At 37.7% G+C, this 22,948-nt stretch overlaps 1 protein-coding gene across 1 annotated transcript in view; it reads right to left on the bottom strand.

The window, feature by feature from the left end:
• Positions 1-3,744: 3,744 nt before the first annotated feature.
• Positions 3,745-22,948, bottom strand: part of pacrg (PARK2 co-regulated) — a 143,391-nt gene continuing 124,187 nt past the window's right edge. The window contains exon 5 of the mRNA XM_077239784.1: positions 3,745-4,124. Coding sequence (XP_077095899.1) covers positions 3,964-4,124 — 161 coding nt within the window. The 3' untranslated portion in view covers positions 3,745-3,963. The remainder of the gene's footprint in view (positions 4,125-22,948) is intronic.

Here is a 22,948-nt window from a genome sequence, read left to right as displayed (position 1 = left end):
AAACTATATTTTTCGAGGTACATTTTTTGTTTTGCAAATGTCATATATTAGTAATTCATAAATGATATTTTAACCAAGTTTTTTTTAAAGTACTCAACACACCCTCATGTGAATACATAACTATTTTATGTTTTGATTTGTTAATGCAGAATTGTATTGTGAGTTCAAGTGATTAATTTAAGTAATAAAATGGAATTCAATTCAAAGACCTTCGTAGAACTGCTGGAAGTTTAAAAAAATTGCAGATGAATGTGTATGTTTATGCGTGTGTGATTGGTTCTCACGGTGGTCCACAGGATAAGGACAGTGGTTGTACAGGCATTTGTGTGTGTGCAGAGTAACAGCAGATGTGTTTGAGTCTGATAAGAGCGTCTGGCTGAGGAAGAGGAGGAGCGAGGATCAGACAGCAGAACCCCACAGATCTCCAGCATGAGAGAGAAGAAGATCTCTCCAGACTCCCGCCGAAAAACCATCGGCCTCCTGCGGGCCTTCTTCAAAACACACCACGCTACACACCAGCACTACTAGAGACACCGTTTTCATAGAGTCAGATATTAGAAAAGACTGCTCAACGAAACGGCTCAATTCTGCTGCTTGAAGGCAATATGTTACAGAATTTTAGAATTGCTAAAATACACAGACATCAAGTTATAACAGCATACGCAACCCATTTTACTGCAATAATCTGATGCATGTCTGAGTGAAACTGGATTTCAACTGAGAAAAAAATAGAGTAGGACTTGATTTAGTCCACTGCAAATTGATTGGATTGTGAAAAGTGGGCTGTACGTATGTACCAGAATGGATCCAGGTGGTTGTTTTTGTTTTAACGTTTTATTACATTTGAATAAAATACAACTTTTTATTTGGAATAACGAGCAAAATAAGACCAGGGATGCTAGGTAAATTTTTATACCCTTAGCCAGCATGAAAACGGATTAGATGGAAAATTATTGTAAATATATACACACACACACACACACTTTTTTTTACCTTCTTTATTACAGCTCTGAGGCCAAATCAATAACAGTTTTTAAGTCATTTTTTGGAATAAACATCAGAGCTCCTGTCCGTTCTGTGGAGTTGTGGTCTGGGGTTGAGAGGTGCGGGTGACACCTAAAGCATGAAGTCACTCTGAAATAAATCTCCATTGAGCTCAGGGCTTTGCACATGCTCACTGGCTGGCGTTGGGGTTCGTTCTGCCCCTGGCAGATGCGCTGAACAAGAGGAATAGGTCCCAGAGGGCTATTTATTCCTGCTGCTCCCTTCGTTTCCCTCCCTCCCCTCTGCACTGTTGCTCCTAACAATCTGGCATTCTTACAGTCCAATGTTTTTCCTTTCCTCTGCACTCACACTAACGTCTCCATCCCGGTTTTATACCGTATATGCCTGGATTTTTATACAATTGACTGAATTAGAATATAATTAGAAAGGAGCCAAATCAGGCAAATGAGAACAGACATAAAGGAATAGTTCACCCAAAAATTCTGTCAACATGTATTCACCCTCATGCCATTCCAAATCCTGTATGACCTTCATTTTTCTGTGAAACTAAAATGTCTCAGTGTATTTTGTCCATTCAATGAAATTTGTTTTGGACCCTAATGGCTTTCACTGTATGGGCAAGAACAGTTGAAACACATATCTTCTTTTGTGTTCCGCAGAAGAAAGTAAGTCATACAAGTTTGGGGGAATACAAGTGAGTAAATGATTACTGAAGGTATTCCTCTCACCATCACAGTTAGGACTCAAGCTGGGACTCCAGGTCTCTTTATTGACCCTGATTGTTGCAGTAAAACTAATTTGAGGGCAAATCCCTCCTCAATTCCCCCTTGTGTCTGTTCAGAGCTGTAATTTACAGGCGGTGGGATCAAATCTAGATTGAACTGAGTTCAAATGTTCCAGAAATCTCAGCTCACTGTAAACATCAGCTCATGGGACTCGCATTTAAAAAATACAACGCACACACTTGAGGCGTCTAATTTCACGAGTAAGAAAATCTAGAGGTTGTTAAGCATGAGGGAAGCCCCCGACTGTCTGTGTGTGTGTGTGTGTGTGTGCGCATATACTCTGATAAATGAGCGTTTCATTCAGTTCCATTCAGCTCAGGTTCATGGCTTTCAAAAGCACATAATGTTGCTATCTGAATACTTGCTATCTGTCATGTGTTACTCTGTTCACTCTCTATGTCACTTCAGGTTCAAGTGTGCTCTTCGTCTGAATGTAGATATATGTGTGTCAGGTTTCTGTGCTTTATGTTTTTTATTTTGAAATTTGGTATTCATGATTTCAAGATCTTTTGAAGTTTTGTTTTTGGTCTTTGTAGTTCTTTTGTTATGATTGTCTTGTCTTTTGTGTATTATTATTTTGTTGGAAGTAGCTGTGGCAATCGAAGTCTATATGTGTAATTTCATGTGTTTCATGCTCAAGTCATGGATTATGTTTCTTGTAAGGAGCCATTAAACATATTTTATCTGCATCTAGATCCAGTATCCTTGCTTCATTTCAAGGCTATGTTACAATGTAACTTGTGTTGTGCTTGGGAATCATCAAATTCATAGCTCAAACTCATAGATTTTTGGATCATTTTGGCATAGTCTAGAATCACTTTAACATCTCCGCACACGCACTTAAAGAAGATACAGTCAAATAAAATGATGGGAACAAGAACAAAGATTTAAAAACATTCAAATATAAAATATAAACACCCAACAAAGAGCTGACCTGAAGAGACAGAGATAAAAAGAGGAGAACTAGATAAAGAAAGCCGGAAGCTTGGGTGTTGAAATGATCTGTTATTGGAAGTCATAAGTGGGAAGGCGTATTAAAAGCTCAAAGTCTTTAAAATCACAGTTACCACGGATACACTCTTATGAGAAACCATTTGAAAGCATGATAACTAAACTTCCCAGTAATGTCAGTATTATTAACCCAGTAATGTCAGGCTTTTTAGACCTAAAGTGTTGTTGGCTATGAATATAAAAATGCATATTTTAAGCCAATATTACCTTTCTCCTAGTGTGTTTACTTTCTGTGTTAACCATGCGTTAACCATGGTTTATGAATATGAATTAAGTGATGATCACTTGGTTTGTTGAAAGATGAAAGTTAACTCCAGCCAAAGAAGAAATTTGCACTATATTTATTATGTGGCAAATGTATTCCCAATTACAATAGTGGGAATAAATGGGTAGAAGAGATAATAAGAAAACAACAAAAACAAGTAAGAAGAAGAGAGTATCAGGTGGTGAGTGTTGGAAGGTGAGTGAACAGCCAGAGGGGGTCGCCGCAAAAAAAAACAAGGAAATGTTAATTATATCAGGAAACAGAGTTACATTAGATCAGTGACTTTCTGTGAAAACTACCAGTATGATTAGAAGAGATTCTGCGGCACGATGAAGCTTTTTAACACAATTAAAAGATTCATATATGATGAAAATGATATGATCATATCAATATTATAGTGTAGTTTTAATATAATAATATAAATTCTGATTTATTATAGTTATATATATTATAACAATATAAATTATAATACTTATATATATATATATAATGCAATGTAATGTTATTTTTGTAAATTTAGCACATTTTTGTAAATCATTTTTGTAAATAGGTCAATTTTAGGCAGATAATTAAATGTTTCTATGTATATCTAGATAACAGCTTGTATTGGATGTGCGTGCATTTTCTACATTTCTCTTTGGATAATTCCTTACAGAATGAAAATTAAATGCAGGTTAGTTGCCACCAAGAGATTTATTGACCCTGTGCTCCTTGTGTCTGTTTAGGAAGCTGTGTGTGTGAGTGTCTTCTCCGATACAGACAGCTGTGGTGCACAGACTCTGCATTATGACTTTAATAAAGTCAGAAATTAGGAATGTAACAAACAGTAAGGTGGGTGTGTTTACAGTGTGTGTCTGTGTGTGTGTGTGTGTGTTGGCGAGTGTGTTCTCGCTCTTTTTAGTTGAGGAGGCAGGACTCGTAGGTGGGCACCATGTATTTGATGTTGATGAAGGCATCCTCGCCCCCGTAACGTTCAAACACCTCAAGTGTCTCCTGGATCAGATCTCCAATGTTCTCCCTTTTCTGCTGGCTGTAGTCAATACCGTCACCTGAGTTTCCTGCACACAACACACACATACTAGCATTAAATTAGCATTTGTGATGTTTAAAGGTCTAAAAGACCAAATAAAGAGTATAACACACACACACTTATATTCTGAATGAAGCAGCTCTGATGACTGTTCAGAAGGAGTGTGTGTACCTCAGATACACTGAACCAATCTGTAATGATTTATCAGGAGGAGGAATATGTGTGTCTGGTGGATGTTCTTGTGTGTATCTCTGCCGCTCTCTGATGTCACATTAGAGAAACCCATCAATCACTGGGTAACCAACAGCACTCACACACACACACACACACACACACACACACACACACACACACACACACACACACACACACACACACACACACACACACACACACACACACACACACACACACACACACACACACACACACACACACACACACACACACACACACACACACACACACACACACACACACACACACACACAAACAAATCAATCAATATATTCACACTCCGAGTCCTCCACCATCACACATACACACAGACTCCTCATAAACAAACAAGCCCCCCCCCCCCCCCCCCCCCCCCCGCTACCTACCAAACAAACTTTCTTCTGAGGTCACAGGCCCAATTACACCTGCACAAGAAGCTTGAACACACACACATACACCTTTCCGTCTCTCCTGCCTGCTCATTAAAGGAAAGGATGACAGGCACATGAAAAGAGAGCAGTTAAGTAGGGAGCTTCTCTCTTCTAGCGTGTGTGAGGGATTGTTGTCTGTCTAGAGTCTGTGTAACTGTATGTCTTCATCTGCTTTTCTTATTTACTGACTTGTGGATCATTTCCATCTACTCCGTACACCAACTCCTCTAACACAGGTCTCAAAACACACAGCCGTCAATAAAATATTAGTACAAAAGAAGAAAGTCTTGTGGTGTGTAAATATGCTCATCTGTACACAGACGGACCTGTTTAAGCAGCTCGGTGGTCTAGTTATGCCCGCGGGCAGTTGCCCAGCTATTAGATAAGGTTCTCTAAAAGTTATGAACAAATATATGTTTCCAATAACTTTAAGAAAAATGTTTGTTCAAAGTTATCTGGTCTTTAATGTTCTCAAAATATTTTAGAACAAAAACTATTTATACATCGTTCATGGAATGTTTTTTTTTTTCTGAAACGTTTAAGTTGGACGTGCTTTAAATGTCACTAATTGTTTCAGAATGTTCAGAGAATATTCAAAAGTAACCCATAATGTTTGCAAAATGATAAAAAAGGAATGTTTCCTTAACATTCGTATAACCAAGGGGAAAAAAACATTTTAAAACATTTTAAAAACTGTTTGTTTTCAGAAATAATTATTCATAACTGAGTGAAAACTATCAAAACGTTCTTAGAACATTGTTTTTGTTAGTTGGATGTTTACTAGGTTAGCTCAGCTTCTGTCGACTTGAATGGGAAAAGATAGAAAGCTGTAAAATCAGATATAATATTTTGTTTTTATAATTAGCTTCTTATCTAAAATCTGATAAAAAACACTGTAAAACAGTAATAATGTAAAATATTATAAATAAAAATGTTTTCTATTTTAAAATGTAGTTTATTCCTGTGATGTGATTTTCCAGCATCATTATTCAGGTCTTCAGTCTCACATGATCCTCCAGAAATCATTCTAATATGATGATTTGGTGTTCAAGAAACATTTATCATTACACACTCAGGTACAAAAGCTGTCACTGGGGTGATACCCTTTCAAAAGGTACACCTTTGTACCTAAAGAGTGGATATTGAATGAAGAAAGTGGATATTGAATGGACCTAAATGGTACATATTAAAACATTTTTAAAGGGTACCATCCTAGTGTCAGCATTTGTGATGAATAGAAATTTCAAAAGAATAGCATTTATTTGAAACAGACATATTTTGTAACCATTGAATGGGAGTATATTCATAATTAGGTATGTTTGGAGTCACAAAATAAAGGCTGTAAGGCTGCATGTGGTCCTCCTGTTGACTAGATATTCTCTACATATAGTCAATCTGGATTGGATCCAAAAATAGATGCAACAGACCACCTTATGCTGTCTGGACCCCAGACACTTTTTTCAATGGTGTGACCGACTGTCTGCTGTGGATCTGTATAGTTGTAACCACCAACAGGCTGCAAGTATCCTGTTCTATCATGCTCATGGGCCACACCAGAGAAACCTGTCAATCACACTGCAGGCCCTGCATCATTCGCACATCAGAAACAGAGTAAAATAAAATCAGCTCTCTCCGGTAATCCTTCCTTCAGGCTTTCTTCGCTTTCTCTTCCTCATTCAGCATCTTTTCACCAGAGCAGGAGGAGAGAGAGAGAGAGAAAGTAGGGGGTTAGAAGGAGCTGAGTTTTTAAAGCAAAGAGGTATATGGAGAATGCTTTGAAGAGGTAGGAGAGCTTCGTTTGCCATCTGCACATAAACCGCACAGATACGCTTCTGTTTGGAATCATGTGGAGTCCAGGCTCCGATCTATAGGGTTCAGGGGTGGTGTGAAGTTCAAGCAGGAAGGAGGATTCTGCATCTTTCAGAAACCGAAATCATACCAATAACCCCCCGGGTAGAGGAAAACAAACAACACGCACATAAGTAAATACACCTATTTCTGTATCAGTTATTAAGATAATTCTCAGCCTCAGATGGCACATCCACAGATATGGATTGCTCAATAACCATCTGATACAGATTGGACACAAAATGGCAAAAGCTTTCTGAAAATAATTACAATCTGATTCATGCGAATTCTGGGAATCAGAGTCACAGATTTGTATCAGTCTGCCAGGAACCAAAGCTGTGTTTACAAGTTTCCATACATTGAGCATCTCTGAGCAATAATTAGATGCTGGTTTTGAATTTAATAAGGTTCATGGCATCCAAACAATTTAGTTTGTAATTCCTTCCACAAGATATCCACGATTTATCTTCTCCATATTCCATTTTGTTCTCTGTGTTATTTTAAATTTTCCTGGAAGCTTTCTCCTGTTTAAAGATTAAAAATATACCATTCAAAAGTTTGGGGTCAGTAAGGTTTTGTTTTTGAAGTCTCTTATGGTTACCAAGGCTGCATTTATTTGACAAAAATACAGTAAAAACAAACCAATTTGGTGAAATAGCATTACTATTATTATTTATAATAACTGTTTTTTTAGGATTCTTTGACGAATAGAAAGTTTTAAAAACAGCATTAATTTGAAATAGAACATTATAAATCTCTTTACTGTCACTTTTGAACAATTGAATGTGTCCTTTCTTAATTTATTACTGACTCCAAACTTTTGAATCGTAATGTATTTAAAAAGAAAATTGCGTGATAAAGATTAAAATAACAACTGAAGTCACACTGTGTGATATAGAATCGAAATAATAAGAAATAAGGCCTAAGGTGTGAGAAAGAATTTTCCCCTCTGAGGTGGAAAACAAGCTTCTTTATATATTACAGATTTACTCTCATAAAAAAAATCCTTTGCTTGTTTTTGTCTTGGCTTGTTCACGTTAAATGGTCAGACAGTCACTTCCTGTGTAAGTGGGCAGCTCTTGGCCAGATTAAGTTGAAATATGGACCAAATGTTAGTCACTGGCAAAGCAACTACATTCAAATTTTGAATCTGGGTGTAAACGGAGGGATGTTATTTTGTCTTGAACAAATGTTCTCTTTGATTTCTCTGTAAAATGTCAATCATAAGGAAATCCACTTCCATCTGTGTGAGTATGTCTACGCTCTCTCTTTTTTCTCTTGCATCTGTTCATTGTAAATGTGAGATGAGTTTCAACAGCTGTCTTTTTCATCCCCCCTCGTCGAGACTTTATCCACACCTCAATTCTCAACCCTTGCTCAATTCTTTCTCTCTTACTCTTCCCTCTTCGTATCTGCAGCCAGGTTGGCGACAAGAGGGTTGCACCGCCAGAGCAACTAATCCTTCTCTCTTTCTCAGTCTCTCTCTGGACATGTTCAGGGCTGGAGCTATGCTCCAGGGCAGCAGCTGGAGAACTGATGGTTCTAGTGTTTGGGTTTAACTGGACTGATCCACGCACAGAATGTTGATATTGGATTACACTCCCGCTAACAGGCGACAGGGTGTAAGGAGAGTACAGTTCACTGAACAGTTCAGCACTGTGAGGCAAGACATTTCCCAAATGACCAAGTAAATCTGTCAAATTAAACACACGATTCAGATGACTGCTCATCACATAAACATAAGTGGAAAGAAGCAACTGTACTCTAAAAAATGTAAAAATTCCAGTAAAATTTCAAAAACCGGTATTATCATGTTTTACAGTTAAAAATCTTAACCTAAGACTTATAGACCAATTTCGAGCCGACGTCACAATTACGTCACGCGCGCTAGCTGGAGGCAAAACAAAGGGAAAACTGCAGGTGGCCAATACAAACCAGCACAGATTCGGCTACATAATAAGGAGCTTAAATTGCTATTATTATTATTAAATGTCATCTTGTTGTGTTGTTGGGTGCAAGAATCAATGAAAAATGAATATGCTGTATCTGGAATTTTTATTTCTAGAAAATATTCACATCATTAAAATTGCACCGTAATGTCACTCTTTACATTGACGTCTTCTTGGCGCTGGATAGGCAGAACTGCGGATTGTACCACACAAGTCTTGTACATGACCATTCATCACATAGTTATAGGCATCTAAAGATTTATATGACCCCAGTATGTCTTTACGCTCGGTTTCTCTATCGGATAGGTGTAGGACTGAGCCTAGCGTTAACGTTAATCCTGTCAGATCGTCCATCCATTGCCTGAGTGTGTACGGGTCAGCCAATCTGGTTCTGTCTGTTAAAATTAACTTTGGCAAATAACAATCGTGGTCCTGGACAGTGAGTGACCTTGCACATTAAGATAAAAAATCGGATTTTCTCCAGTCATTGTTAAAAAACACGCTAACAAAACTTGCAAACTAACGTTAGGGAAGCGGCCAAAGGGATCGTTCTGCAACCACCTAAGCTCCGCCCACAGAAAAACGTCACCATGTTTACCAACTGAAAAGGGATCTATTTTCAGAATTTTAATATTTTAAGTAATTTAACTCCGTAAAATTGGGTTAGGTTTAAGCTTAAAACAAAACAACAACAAAACATTCGCCAATGGGTTAAAAAAATACATGAAATTAATTTTAATACATTTCTTTCAAGATCATTATTATCTTGAAAACACTGGCTTCTCAGGAAAAAAAATCTCTTGTTTGAATGGTGTTTCGATTTTTTTTACTAGAAAACAAGAGAAAAAGACGATGATATTTGCAGAAAACCTAGTCTGCAATGGCTTGTTACGTAGCAAGAAAACAAGTTTTAGTTTTCTTTTCTTCAGTACAAACCAAAGGACTGAAGCATTAAATTAAATGAGCCACCATTTTATGTGTTTGTGAGACTCGTACACACTCAAGCACACATCATCCACACTAACTCAGCACTGCATCTCTGTCTCTGCCATCTATAATTAGCACCTTATTAACAGATTATGTAGCTCACACATACATTCATTCTAATAAACACTTGTTGTTCTTTACATACATATGTACACTACTCTGACGTACCCATCACAAACCAATATACCATCCTGTACTCACACACACACACACCAGGTGAGAACAAAGATGTCAAATCAGCGGCTACTCTAAATAATACATAAAAATGTCATTATTTTTTTCTTTAAAAATTCTCAGCGGTTCCTCTCACAGGTCCTGACCTTGCGTGAGCTCTGCTAATGGTGGTAGCATTAATATTCATGTCCAACAGCTTGATGAAATGTACCTTTGCACCGTGAACAGGTGTGCATGTGTGAATAGCTCATTTACACCTCATAATGGTGTGAGCAATTGTTCATGCAAAACAAAAGTTGTGATTCATCTCAGGTTCCATCCACTATAGGTTTGGTTCATAAAGAATAATTTAGTAACACTATACAATAAGGTTTCATTTGTTCACTTTAGTTACCAATCATTAGCTAAGATGAACTAACAAAGAAACATACAGCATCTGTTAATCTTAGTATAAATTTCTACATTTACAAATACATTTTTAAAATTAAAAGTTGTATGCTAACATGACAATGCACTGTAAACTATTTTATTTTTATTAACTAACTTTAACAAAGGTTAATATATAAGCTAAACTTATATTGCTTATAATTAATGTTCTTGCATTAACTGATGTCAACGAATGAGACCTTATAGTAAAGTGTTACCAAGAATTTTTGGAAAGCCCCGAGGAGAAAAAAAAGGAGATATTAATGTTTGAATCGTTAATTTTGAGGTGTTGAATTTACAGAAGCAATGAAACTTTAAACCAATTATTTTGATATTGAGCTACAAATTAAATGTAGAGCAAACATGTGGGCAAAATAAAGAATGAAGCAATGGCCTGACGCAGCAAAGAAATAGGGGGTGTTGCTAAGCTCCCTAGAAAAAGAGGAGTTGAAAAAAAGCTGAAATTCACACAGGCACATACAGACAGAAATGGGGAAATGCTCCACATGTAACATGAGTGCTGAGAGATTCTCATGAGTTGCTGTTTGTGAAAGATGAGCTGGGGGCCCAAGACAGCTGGGAATGAGATGAAGAGTTTTTACACCCAGACTTGACCCATCGTACTGAAGTGTTGGGGAAGAAGGAAGGTTATTTCAGTGTTATTTAGTCGTTTGCCCTGGCAACAGCTTTAGCAGATGATACTTCAACTACAGATCTTAGGGCATTTTCACACCTAGTTTGTTTAAGCACTCCAGGCAGTCTCGGGCTGATATAACATGCATATGTGAACAACCCAAATGATCTCACACCCCTTTCCCAGCAGTATGGTTTGCATTCTAGAGCCAGAGCCTGTCTTTGGCCAGGAGAATTGGAGAGCGTCACAAACCGGCCACGTGATTTTCACAGACTTGAGGAGAGAATGGTGACGTAACACTGTTATGTGTTGTTTAGAAAAAACAAGCAGAAAAACAGAAAAAACAAAACAAAACGTTGAACATCCCATGTGTTTATGCAGGCAGTGCGGCACTTCTGTTTTGCTGTTCACATTACTGGGAGTGATTCTAGCAAACCGGGTGTTCTCAGCTGTCCTTTTCAGAGGTAAATTGACATCGAAACCGTTGATTCACTTGCTCTCTCGCAAGCTTGCTCTCTCTCTCTCTCTCTCTCTCTCTCTCTCTCTCTCTCTCTCTCTCTCTCTCTCTCTCTCTCTCTCTCTCTAGCATAGTTTTAGATACATATTTAGATATAAAGAGCAATAGTGCAACCTTATTAGGTTTTTCAGCGCCCTGCCCTTGTAGTGTTTTTATTTTTGTTTTAATTTTTGATTTCTATTCTAATAATATTCTACTCAGCTTGTAGTGACCTGTTCCAGTCAGATGTAAGATACTGTATATGTAATATGGTGGTGCCATAGTATAATGATGTTTATTGCGATTTTTTTCCAAGTAACATCCAGAAAAGGAATCAAACTTTCCCTTTAAAAAAAAATTCCAAACACTGCTGCAGACAATCATATATCAACATATGTTCAGTTTAGCATCTGGGGCCTGTACCATGATGGTAGTTGAACAAACTCAGGGTTACAGGATTAGTTTTGAGTTGACAAAACCAAACCAATCCAACCAGGCTTTGTTGGTACCATGATGCTGATCACCAACTTTCTCTGTCAACTCAGGCTTTGATCCTGAGTTTAGGAGTTTAGGTGTGACATCAGTAGCGAACAGCCAATCACATGTTGAGAAAGAATGAAACTGAGATTAATTTATCGCGAGAGAAGCAGCGCAATTCACTTATTAAATAAAAGTATTAAAATAGGAAGAATTTAAAAAAATGTACACAGCAAGATGAAAACAGCTGTCTATGAAAGAGGACAACTAAAAGAAAAAGTCTCACTACTGTATATCAGTGCAAGTAAAAGTTGTGAAGTTATTTTATACAGTTGCTATAGAGAGAATTGGACATTTAAGCTCACATGTAGTCATTTTATAGCTTCATCTATTGATGCTAAAGCGTATTTATATTATCTTTATATATTTATTCATTTAAACTGCGTAATAATAATTGATGAACTAAAATTGTACATGCGTGATTGATTAAGGGTATAATAATTACATAAATAATATCTAAATCATATAAATGTATTATTCTAAATAAGCATCACTAAAAACCAGACGATTTTGTCTTTAAAAATCATTTGCTATGTAGTGACCTTTAATTTGGAGTAGAAACTGGTGGAGTGACTTTATCGCATCAGGCATGTGTCACTTTGCTCACAGGTGATTGGTCCAAGTTCAGTTTGCAACCTCTTACCTGGAACATAACCTGCCCCGGACCAGGGTAGCCGTGGAGCGTAAGTTACTATGGTGATGAACCCTGCTAAAAGCCAAACCACTTTCATGGTCCCTAAAACCCAGGGTTGTCGCAAACTAAACTGAAATATAGCTGGCTAGCAACCTAAACCGGCTTCATGGTATAGGCCCCTGGTCTATCCTAATAATTGAGGCATCACCTATATGCCAGTATGCCACACTCAGAGTGGTTAGCCAATCATAAAAGAAAGTCTTTTTGGACAACTTTTAAAGGTAGAGCAGCAAAACCAGCCTGAGAAAAGGTCATATAAAAAGAGACTACAACATTAAGACTAACATTACAAGTGAGGTTTAAAAAAAAGATGGGCCCTTTAAGCCCATTAAGCACTTTCCTATTAAATTGTATCCTTTTGCTGAGATGTAATAAACACTGAAATGCCCATCTTTTACTCTCCCTGTTTGCTGTGATTGGTATTTCCTTACAGTGATCAGTTAGCTGCATGTCATGCTAATGAATTAATGGGCTGTAGTACTTATGAACCTCTCCTTGTATGTTCAAGAGTTAAAATGCTCTCTGCTCCCTCCATTAGTGGGATGAAGAGTCTTTAGACGGAGCGTCTGATCAGTTCTCTCCACTCCTTTACCTCCCCCATAGGGCCTATTAGCATTCCAATCCATTCCACTCCAGGGGTTTTCATTGGTGGAGGTTATTCATTTCTTTAATATGATTGGCTGTGGGGGAAAAGGGAGGGCGAGAAAGGAAACCATGGCCTGTCAGAGTGATTAAATGCACAACCCAACCATGACACCAGCACTCTGATAAGCTCTGACTTTCTTTGTCTTTTTTTCACTCCCTCTTACGAAAATCCAAAGCTATGTGACACAAAAAATTCAGAGGGTTCGTGTTTTCTCTCTCACTATTACGAGAAGAGGTGCAGCTCTCCAGTAAATGAGCGTTTTATGGGTCTTCGGGCAGGGGCTCAGTGTGTTTATAGACAACACACCTCCTTAAAAGAGTTTACATACATAAAGCCCAGTGTGTGTGTGTGTGTGTGTGTGTGTGTGTGTGTGTGTGTGTGTGTGTGTGTGTGTGTGTGTGTGTGTGTGTGTGTATGTGTGTGTGTGTGTGTGTGTGTGTGTGTGTGTGTGTGTGTGTGTGTGTGTGTGTCTGTGTGTGTGTGTGTATGTGTGTGTGTGGTTCGTGTATAAATGATAATTAGTGTTCTGTAAAAAAGAGGCTTGGTGAGCAGCAGCTTTCTAGGACCACATAGGAAATCATGGGAATGAGGTAGCTTCTGAGAGCAAAACAACATACTGTATGACTCGACACAAACCAGTTACACTGACAGCTGCCACATCACTTGATTGATCAGAGATAAGATGTTTTCGTTCTCATTCATGCAGACCAGATTCAGTAAACCATCAGGCTAAATTCCCTAAGCAAAAACTGCTAAAACAAATATCTTTAATTCTGGGCGAGCATGTTGGGGAGTTGGTGAACCATTTCAGAGTGTTAAGCGCATATGTTGGTGTATTGCTAGCAGATGCCCTTTATTTAAAAGGAAGAGGAAATTGAGGTTACTCCCATTGTGGTTTTCTATAAGCTAGAGTAGTACTAAGTCTGTACAGTTATCATAAATTTAGTTTAAGGAAACTTCATGTCATCATGTCTTTGCAAATCCATATGACTTTCTTCTGGGGAACACAAAAGTAGGCGTTTAGGAGAATGTTCACACATATTTAAAAAAGAATGTTCTCATATATTCTATTTTATTCTATTCCATTTTTTCCGGTCTTATTTTTGCTGCCATATATTTAAACTTGGCACTTCATGAGCAGTTATGAGACATTAAAGCAATGCTGTTCAATGCAAAGTTTGACATCACTGACATCGCTGGCAACACTTTTAAACTAAAATACGGACTTTTAGTGCTTATTTGACAGTGTGACAAAAATCTCTGTTCTCTTGAGCCCAGAAAGGTTATTGTGCGTAACAAATACTTTTCACTTCTAAAACTCAACTGAACATCATTACATAACAAATGCATGCACATTAAATTAGTTAATTTGCTGAAATATTGCAAACCAAGTGTTAAAAATAAATATATAGAGACAGAGAGAGACTACTAGCAAGACAATGAGAGTTTGGTAAGACAAAGAGAGCTAGAAAGACAGTAAGGGAGAGAAAGACTTGCACCGGGATGTGCTTTTTCACTTCGTCCCACATGACTACCCTCCTCATCAGTGGTGTAGTGGTAAAGGAATAGCCTCTCGCTGCTCACCTCATTACCGTCTGTATACACGACATAGACTCACTTCTTCCTCTCTCTTCTCCCTCAGGGTGGATGCTTAAATGACAGCTATTAGCCAAACACAGGGCTATTTGTTTTCATATTTCCTGGGCCCGTGCTATCTGACATGATTCTATTTGTGCCTGCAGTGTTACACTGCATGTGTGATGACTGATGGCGCGCCAGGCAGAGCAGGTTTTGCTTGGCTGCTAAACTGGGGCATTCGCAGAGGTGGGAGGGCACAAGACACTGATATACCTCATTCATCATATGGAAAGATGGCGAGAGAGACAATTTATACATTCCATTTTTAGGAAATATTGTGATTTGTATAGACAAACTAATAAAACTAATATAATTTGATTTTGACTATAAGACAGAAAGAGATGCACCAAAAAGAGAGCCACAACATGGTAGACATCGACATCATTACAAATATTCATATAAGTGGTCTAACGATATTAAACATGAAAATATCATTAAATATGTATATGCTACAATTCAAAAGTTTGGGGTAGCCTAAGTATGTTTTATTCAGCAAAGGTCATTCAATTGATCAAAAGTGAGAGTCAAAATTATATTTAAAAAAATGCGGTTCTTTTGAATTTTCAATTAATCAAAGAATCCTGAAAAAGGTGTATAATGGTTTCCACCTAAATCTTAACTCTTTCACTGCCAGCGGTTAAATTTTTTTTTGTGAATATTTTGCGGTTAGAATATTTTGTTGTATGGATATCTGGACATGCAATACATCAAAAGAAAGAACAAACCCTCTGCTTTTAAACAAAGAACACTTTTTTTCCATCAACACTTGAATTTGGGTAAGTTTAATAAACAAATTCTACATCCAGATCGGATTCAGAACGATGATCAAAACTCAAATGGAGTAGATCGAGTCCATCAGCACCCCCAAAGCTTGCACAGTCCTATACCTCGACCAGGGTTGACATTTCAGTATATTCAGTAACATCAGGCAGTTTTGATTTATATGATGTTTATTGTTGGTGATAGGTCATTTCTGCATCTTCTTCGCATGTGTTTTGATCAGGAGATGCAGTACTCTTTCAGAAGATGCAACACCATATAATAGTGAAAACACGGAAAGCCGGAAAACTCCGTCAATGACGGAAGTGTTTTCTCACAAATGACAGAAATTTCCATCAATGGCGCTGTTTTCAACATTGTTTCTCAAGTTTCTTGAGCACCAAATCAGCATATTAGAATGATTTCTGAAGTATCATGTGACACTAAAAGACTGGGATAATAATGCTGAAAATTCAGTATCGCCATCACAGGAAGAGAATAAGTTAGATTTTAAAAAAGTTTTTTTTTTAAATGAATTAATATTTCACAATATTCAATGTTTTTACTGTATTTTGATCAGATAAATTAAGTCTCTGTAATCATAAGAGACTTCTTAAAAAAAAAAATCTTAGAAACCCCAAACTTTATAACGGTAGTGTATATAAATATATAAAAGTAAACAGAGAGTAATATATATATATATATATATATATATATATATATATATATATATATAGATAGATAGATAGATAGATAGATAGATAGATAGATAGATAGATAGATAGATAGCCTATATAAAAGTAAAATAAAAAGCAGTGAAATTATATTAAAATATGATCAAAATTAAATAAAAATGCTTTTATAAATAAATATGTATGCATTGTGTTAACATTATTTTATTTATTATTATTAGCTTAATTAAAATGGCTTTAAGCTAGAAAATAACATCAAGGTTACTGGCCACTGGTTTTATTTCCTCACCAAATCCCAGTTTTAATCACAAACAGCACTTGGCAAGTGTTAATTTTGACCCCTGCAATTGAGGCACCGCATTCACACTTCACACAAGAACAAAACACACAAACTCACACATTTAAACATGAATGCATGCATTTACGGACAGGTTCAGTAAAATGATCTAGCGTCCAGTGAACTGCAGAGCTTCCCTGAGTGAACGCCTGACCTCTGTAACTCTCTCAGGGGTCACATGACTAATGTTACCTGTCATTTCATGCTTTCTAAACTTTAATGTTTTTTTTCTTCCTGTATGTGCCTTATGAGTGTAATCAGAGCTGCAACATTAAACAGAAGCCTGAATAAGGAGCAGTCAAGTTTATTACATCAGTCAGAATGAGAATGAGAGAGACAGATGGGCCACCAGAGGCTACCACACACTTCCTCTCTATCTCTCTCGCTACACTTACTCACCTCTCTTATCCACTCTGTGTATGTTTTTTCTCTTACATCACATTCCTCCTTTGTCATGTAAGTGTGTGAGAGCAAGTAGGTGTGTGTGGAGGTTAATGTGTGTGTGGGTAGCACGTGGGTGTTTCTTTAACTATGGGCACATTTATGTCACAGGGGTTGGTTTTTAAGAAAACTAACAGATTTAGCCCATTTATAAATTTTTTTAGTTATGAAAGTTACATTAAAATAACATTAAAATTTTTAGCATGAAACATTACAACTGCACCACAATTGTGTCATCATCTCCACAAGTGACAAGTTAGTGCATGTGTTAAATGTGATATCCCTGCTGAAAAATCCAGAGCACAAACCAGAATTCCATGTTGGTTTCCATGTTGCATTCCAGCATAGTCATTCAGTTCTCAAGCAAAAGTGAGCCGGTATAGCTGGTCCAACAGCTCTCCCGCTTCCAATGCTGGTCCCAGCATGCAAAAGATTATGCTATTTTTCAGCAGGATTGTGAAGAAATCGAAAAATCACAGAAAATAGCACCTGTCAACTGAACCTCAAGCATTATGCAAAACTGTGAACGTCTCTGGTTACGTATGTAACCCTAGTTCCCTGAAGGGAACGAGACGCTGCGTGACAACGCTTTGGGAACGCCCCTGCGTGAGTGCGTCATGAAGCACATATGAAATCAGTCCAATGACGAGACGGAACGTCATAGGCGGGTGACGTCATCGACCAGGAAACTATATAAGCACCCCAAAACACAAGCGTGTCAGCTTCTGATAAAACTGAAGCAAGTAATCACGTGCATGCTGGGAGTATGGCACAGACACGCAGAGTCTCGTTCCCTTTAGGGAACTAGGGTTACATACGTAACCAGAGACGTTCCCTATCAGGGAACTTGAGCTGCGTTACAACGCTTTGGGAACGCTAATACCAACGCCGCCATAAGAGCAAGTGTCCGTCGTGTGAAGTCAGAGCGCACATTCGGACGAAAGCACCTGCGCCCCTGGAGTGGAGCTGAAGTCAAGATGATAAAACTTTACAAATATATGCGGTGAGGACCATCCTGCCGCATCGCAAACGTCCTGAATTGATACTTCTGACAAAATAGCCTTAGAGGCAGCCATACTCCTGGTTGAATGAGCCCGGACAGCCAAAGGAGAAGCTCCGACCACCCACTTGCTCAACCTCTGCTTAGATACTGGACAGCCCTTCTTAGGGGGTCCAAAGCAAACAAATAGTTGTTCACTCTTTCTCCACAGGGCAGCTCTGTGCACATACGCATCTAGAGCCCTAACTGGGCAGCGCAGATTTAGTTTCTCTTGGTCCGACGTCAAAAATGGAGGAGGACAGAAAGCCTGCAGTACAATACTGCCGTACAAAGCCAAAACGCAGTAACTGAATATTTGGTCAAAACTGAGTTTAGATTGGAAATGGACTTTGAAACATTTCCTACATCTTGTGACAAAATCTCCTGGTTCAACTGTATCCCGTTTCAGAGAAATCACTATGTCAAATTTGCAGTAACTACAAAATCCAAGCTAGTACCAAAGCAAACCGCAGTAAGTGAAGCTACTGCGTTCTGCCTTTGTTTACTCGGCTTTGACGTGGTAGCTAGTACCAAGGCAAACCGCAGTAAGTGAAGCTACTGCGTTGTGCCTTTGTTTACCCTGCTTTGACGCGGTAGATACTGCGGTCTGCCTCTGTAGCAACATTCGAATCTACCAATCAGTCCGCCTCGCGCACAGCATCCTTATCACAGAGTCTGATAAGGAACGCCATGCGCAGGGGGACACTGTGACACAGACCACCAACAAGCCATCAACATATAATTAACCCAGAGAAACATGGCACAATCCCGAGGAAAACATATGGTGTCTCTAGCTTTAAAACGCAAGTATCCGGACAGCGCGCCACACTGGAAAGAAACTATATGGGGATATATGCACATATATGAAACCTATATGCAGTTTATATGCACATATATGCTACATATATACAGCATATATGCACATATATGCTAATATATATGCTGCATCAATGCGTATATATGGCACATATAGGCAAAACTGAGGTGCATATATGTGCATATACAGGCCATATAGGTCTCCTGTATTGCTTCTTTATATCCACATATAAGCCCTATATGTGCATACATGTCTCCTAGCTCATAGCAGGATCTGGTCATTTTTTAGCTCATACCTCACTTTGGCAACTGTCATACATGATGCCTAGCTCATATTTTCTATTATCAAGGCAATAAGAACTAACTAAAAAAAGAAATTATGCAAGAACTGTATGTGCAAACATGTGAAATTGGTATCACATGTAATTGGCATGTTATGGAATTTAATTATGGCAATTAAGTGAGAGGAGATGGAAAGCTATGGGAAAGCCATTTACAAGGTCAATTCTTTCTTGTATGAAGATAGTGGAAAAGAAGGAAATAACAAAATTGTTTGTCGTTTTTTTATTTTGTCAATCAAGCCCTTTTTCCAATTTCAGGTCACTTCCAGATTCACATTACAGCTCATAGGCCTACACATCCACACATTCACCGTTACATCCACCAAATGCAATGCAAAATGCAATGTTTTCTGTATTGTCTTAATGCAGTTTCTAGATGAATATGGCTGAAAGGTCATTACAGTCTAAATGTAGCAACAACAAAAAAAGAACATAGAACATACATTCAAGTAATCATCATCATCATCCCATCTATCTGAGCATTTCACTGTGGTTAATGAATTTGAAGACAAGCATGTATTTTAGTCTGTAAAGTTTTTAAAAAATCGAAAAGCCCAAAGATCTGTATCTCTGCTAAATGAATTTAATATGTTTGCGATGCCATTTATCTTTTCTTTTCATTTCTTTTCTTTTCTTTTCTTTTCTTTTTGTCCAAATTATTGTTGTTTCAAGTTATACTTATCAAATGTGAAAATGTGTAAAAGAAATGTGTCAAGAACTTGATATCAAACTCTGTAATTTTGAAAATTAAAAAAAAAAAATCTCCACTCTGCTGCTACCATGGCTGCTACAGCGCCGCGTAGTTGATGAGTCATGACGTCACCCGCCTGACGTTTGACGATTCGCGCCGAAAGATATCGGCTGGGGGTGAAAATGGCGATGGAGCGTTGGAGATCTGCTATGTCCTACTTATCATCAATCGTAAGTATTCCTAATTTTAATATTTATTAGCAGGGTTTTTTCTGGAGATGGATATTGCGGTGGCAGAGAAGTATAAACTTAGAAATTGTATGGGCTGAAAGTTTAACACGTGTTTGGCAAAATAAATGCTATGTTGTTAGCTGGTAGTGTGGGTGCTCATATAGCCGTTGATAAGATTCAAATTAGAATTATATTTATTTGTCTCTTTCTGGAGGAATTCGTAGAGGGTTCACAAAAGTCATGGCCTAGAGAATACAGTTCATGAGTACACACACTTCTCTGCCTTCAACGGCTCAAGAAGGCAATCGGCTCTAGAAAAAAAACCTGGGGAATTTGAATTTGGGAGAAATATATATATATGTTTTAATTGCGTTCACAAACAGGTTTCCTCTGCAGAGCCTTATGAATGGGCTTTGGAGGGTTGTAGGTTGCGTTCACAGCTGCAGGAAATGTCTTTCGAAGAGTAACGTTATAGTTGCTGGGTGCTATTTTGATTTAGTGATTGTAATTGTTTTTTTTTATATATAACCTCTTTCTAGAAATCCCTCAAATGAAAAGTGACCTCGCCATTATTGCTCAAAAGGTAAGTTCCTCTGTTTTTCATTGCTTTTTAAAATTGTTTCTCAAGCAGATCTGTAGAGACTTGTGATGTTGGGCTGATTGATAGTGTTAATTATTTGATGTATTTGCACTTTAATTTATTGAAGAGAATAACTATATTTTTCTTCTATGAACAAGACTGGAAGGAGTCCTGTGGAGGATCTAGATTCCCCCTTCTCGACTTTTGGAGAAGTGCAACCGGTGAGTAACCCCCTTGCATTTGTATTTATTTATTTAGTTTACTTGTTACTCAAACAGAGCTATATGGATTTTTATGATGTTTGGCTGATTACTTTTGCATGTAACTTTAATTTATTGACATGTTTGATGTTTTCCAAGCCCCCCCTGTAAATAAGAATCTATAGTGGCTTGCTTGGATGAATAAAAATTGTTGTGGAGTTTTACTAAGTTTCTTTCTTCTCTAAGACTCCAGAGAGGAGACCGAGCCATTTAAAGAGAGTCCCATGGTGACTGAGTGCTTTCGAGAGACACCACAGGTGTGTGTAACCCTTTTATACCTCAGATTTTTCTGTACTTATTTTACTTAAGGCTCCAACTGAGCTATAGGGATTTTTATGTTGGGATAGTTAGTGGTAATATGTAATTTACTTGCCCCATATGCATAAAATTGTTGAAGTTTTACAATTGTTGAGTTTAACAATGTTTTTCTTCTCTAACAAGACTGCAGCAACAGCTGAGACATCAGCGAAAACACAGGTGAGTAACATTATTTAGTAAGGATGGGTATAAACTGTCTGTTTGTAGGAGCCAATTAGTGTTATACGAGACAATCATCCTTTCCTCCTGCACCCCTTCACTCCTCTCCACCCACTGTCTTTTCTCCTTCCCTACTCTCCATCCAACCTCCTCCTCCAACCTCCTCCTCTCTATTATTATATTATTATTATTATTAACTATTGGGAAGCTAAAAATAAGAATCAATATGAAACATAAAAACCTTTCTAAAAGTTGCCAATAAATTAATATTGTGATGTGAAATTATTTTTCAGATTGAAGTTATAAAGGGCTCTGGGGTGTTTTGCCAGGCCTTGCCACCTCTGCTACTGCCATGGTGTGGAATCTGCTGCTGGGCACCTTTAGATTTGGAGACTTTGCTAAAAAGCAACCTGAATGGTACAAAACAACATGTTCCTAATCTCTTCTGTCCTTGCAAAAAAAAAAAAAACAAGTCAGTCATATTCTGTGGAATAAATTATGTTTGTGTGCGGGCATACCATTGCTTTTTTACTTGCCATTTTTGTATTTCCTTGCGCCTCAAATAAAAGTGATGTGTATATAAAAAATAATCTCTTGTTTTCACCACCTTCATTTTACCCCCCTTTCATAATAATTTGGAAATATTACTTTAAGGTGGAAAGCCAACCAGAGGGGATGGGGAGCAGCTGGTCGCCCTTGACCAAATTAAAAAGGCAGCCATTATTGGTGAGTAAATGCATAATGCGTTGAGAAGGGAAAACAAAACTTTTAAGACTTTATAAGTTCACTACTTTAACCATAGCCTACTTGTATCAATGTTTATTAGGTATCAATGGAGACTGTATTAGATAGGGCACCCATTATTGTTACTGTATCTGCTTGTAACCTATAATACTAATTCATTGCTTGCTCATTTCTTGATCCTACCTTTCCTTTTCTAAAGCCACATTTCTGAATTTTTCCTATCCATGAATTTTCTCTGCCTTGGATGCACATGATTGACAGTGTGACTGTTAACAATGCAGTCCCCATGACGGACGTGCATATGAAAGAACGATGCCGCTAGAAGAAAGGGGGGGTGATGTTTCCAATCAGAATTTCTTTCAGATTTAGCAGAATCCAATCATAATCTTCCAATTGACGTGTTTACATGACGCATTTTTTATTATGATCAGCCCTTTATCCAAAATATGTGTCCAATCGCAGCTGTACTGTAAGCACTTTGGGTTCCTGATGAAGCACTATATTATTATTATTATACTGTCTTATTATTTTTGTCTTCTCTAGATGCTACATTGAAGAAGTGGCCGGCAGCCAGCTGAGGACAGATAGGCACATCTATCAATTCGAAGCTCACAGAGCTGAGAAGATCAACAAGATAAATTGGGTTTTTTTCTGTTCATTTTTTTGTCTTATTTTTGTTCTTGTAATATTTGATTGTTCTTAAGTAAATAAATAATTAAAATTTTTACATCTTGGGCTATTATTTATGTTGCCTAGTAGCTATGGATTT

The sequence above is a fragment of the Siphateles boraxobius genome, unplaced genomic scaffold (assembly GCF_051911475.1).
Source record: "Siphateles boraxobius isolate OS27281-9 unplaced genomic scaffold, OSU_SipBor_1 22, whole genome shotgun sequence".
NCBI lineage: Eukaryota > Metazoa > Chordata > Actinopteri > Cypriniformes > Leuciscidae > Siphateles > Siphateles boraxobius.
Note: the sequence above shows the minus strand (reverse complement) of the source record. Positions and strands in the feature narration are given on the sequence as shown.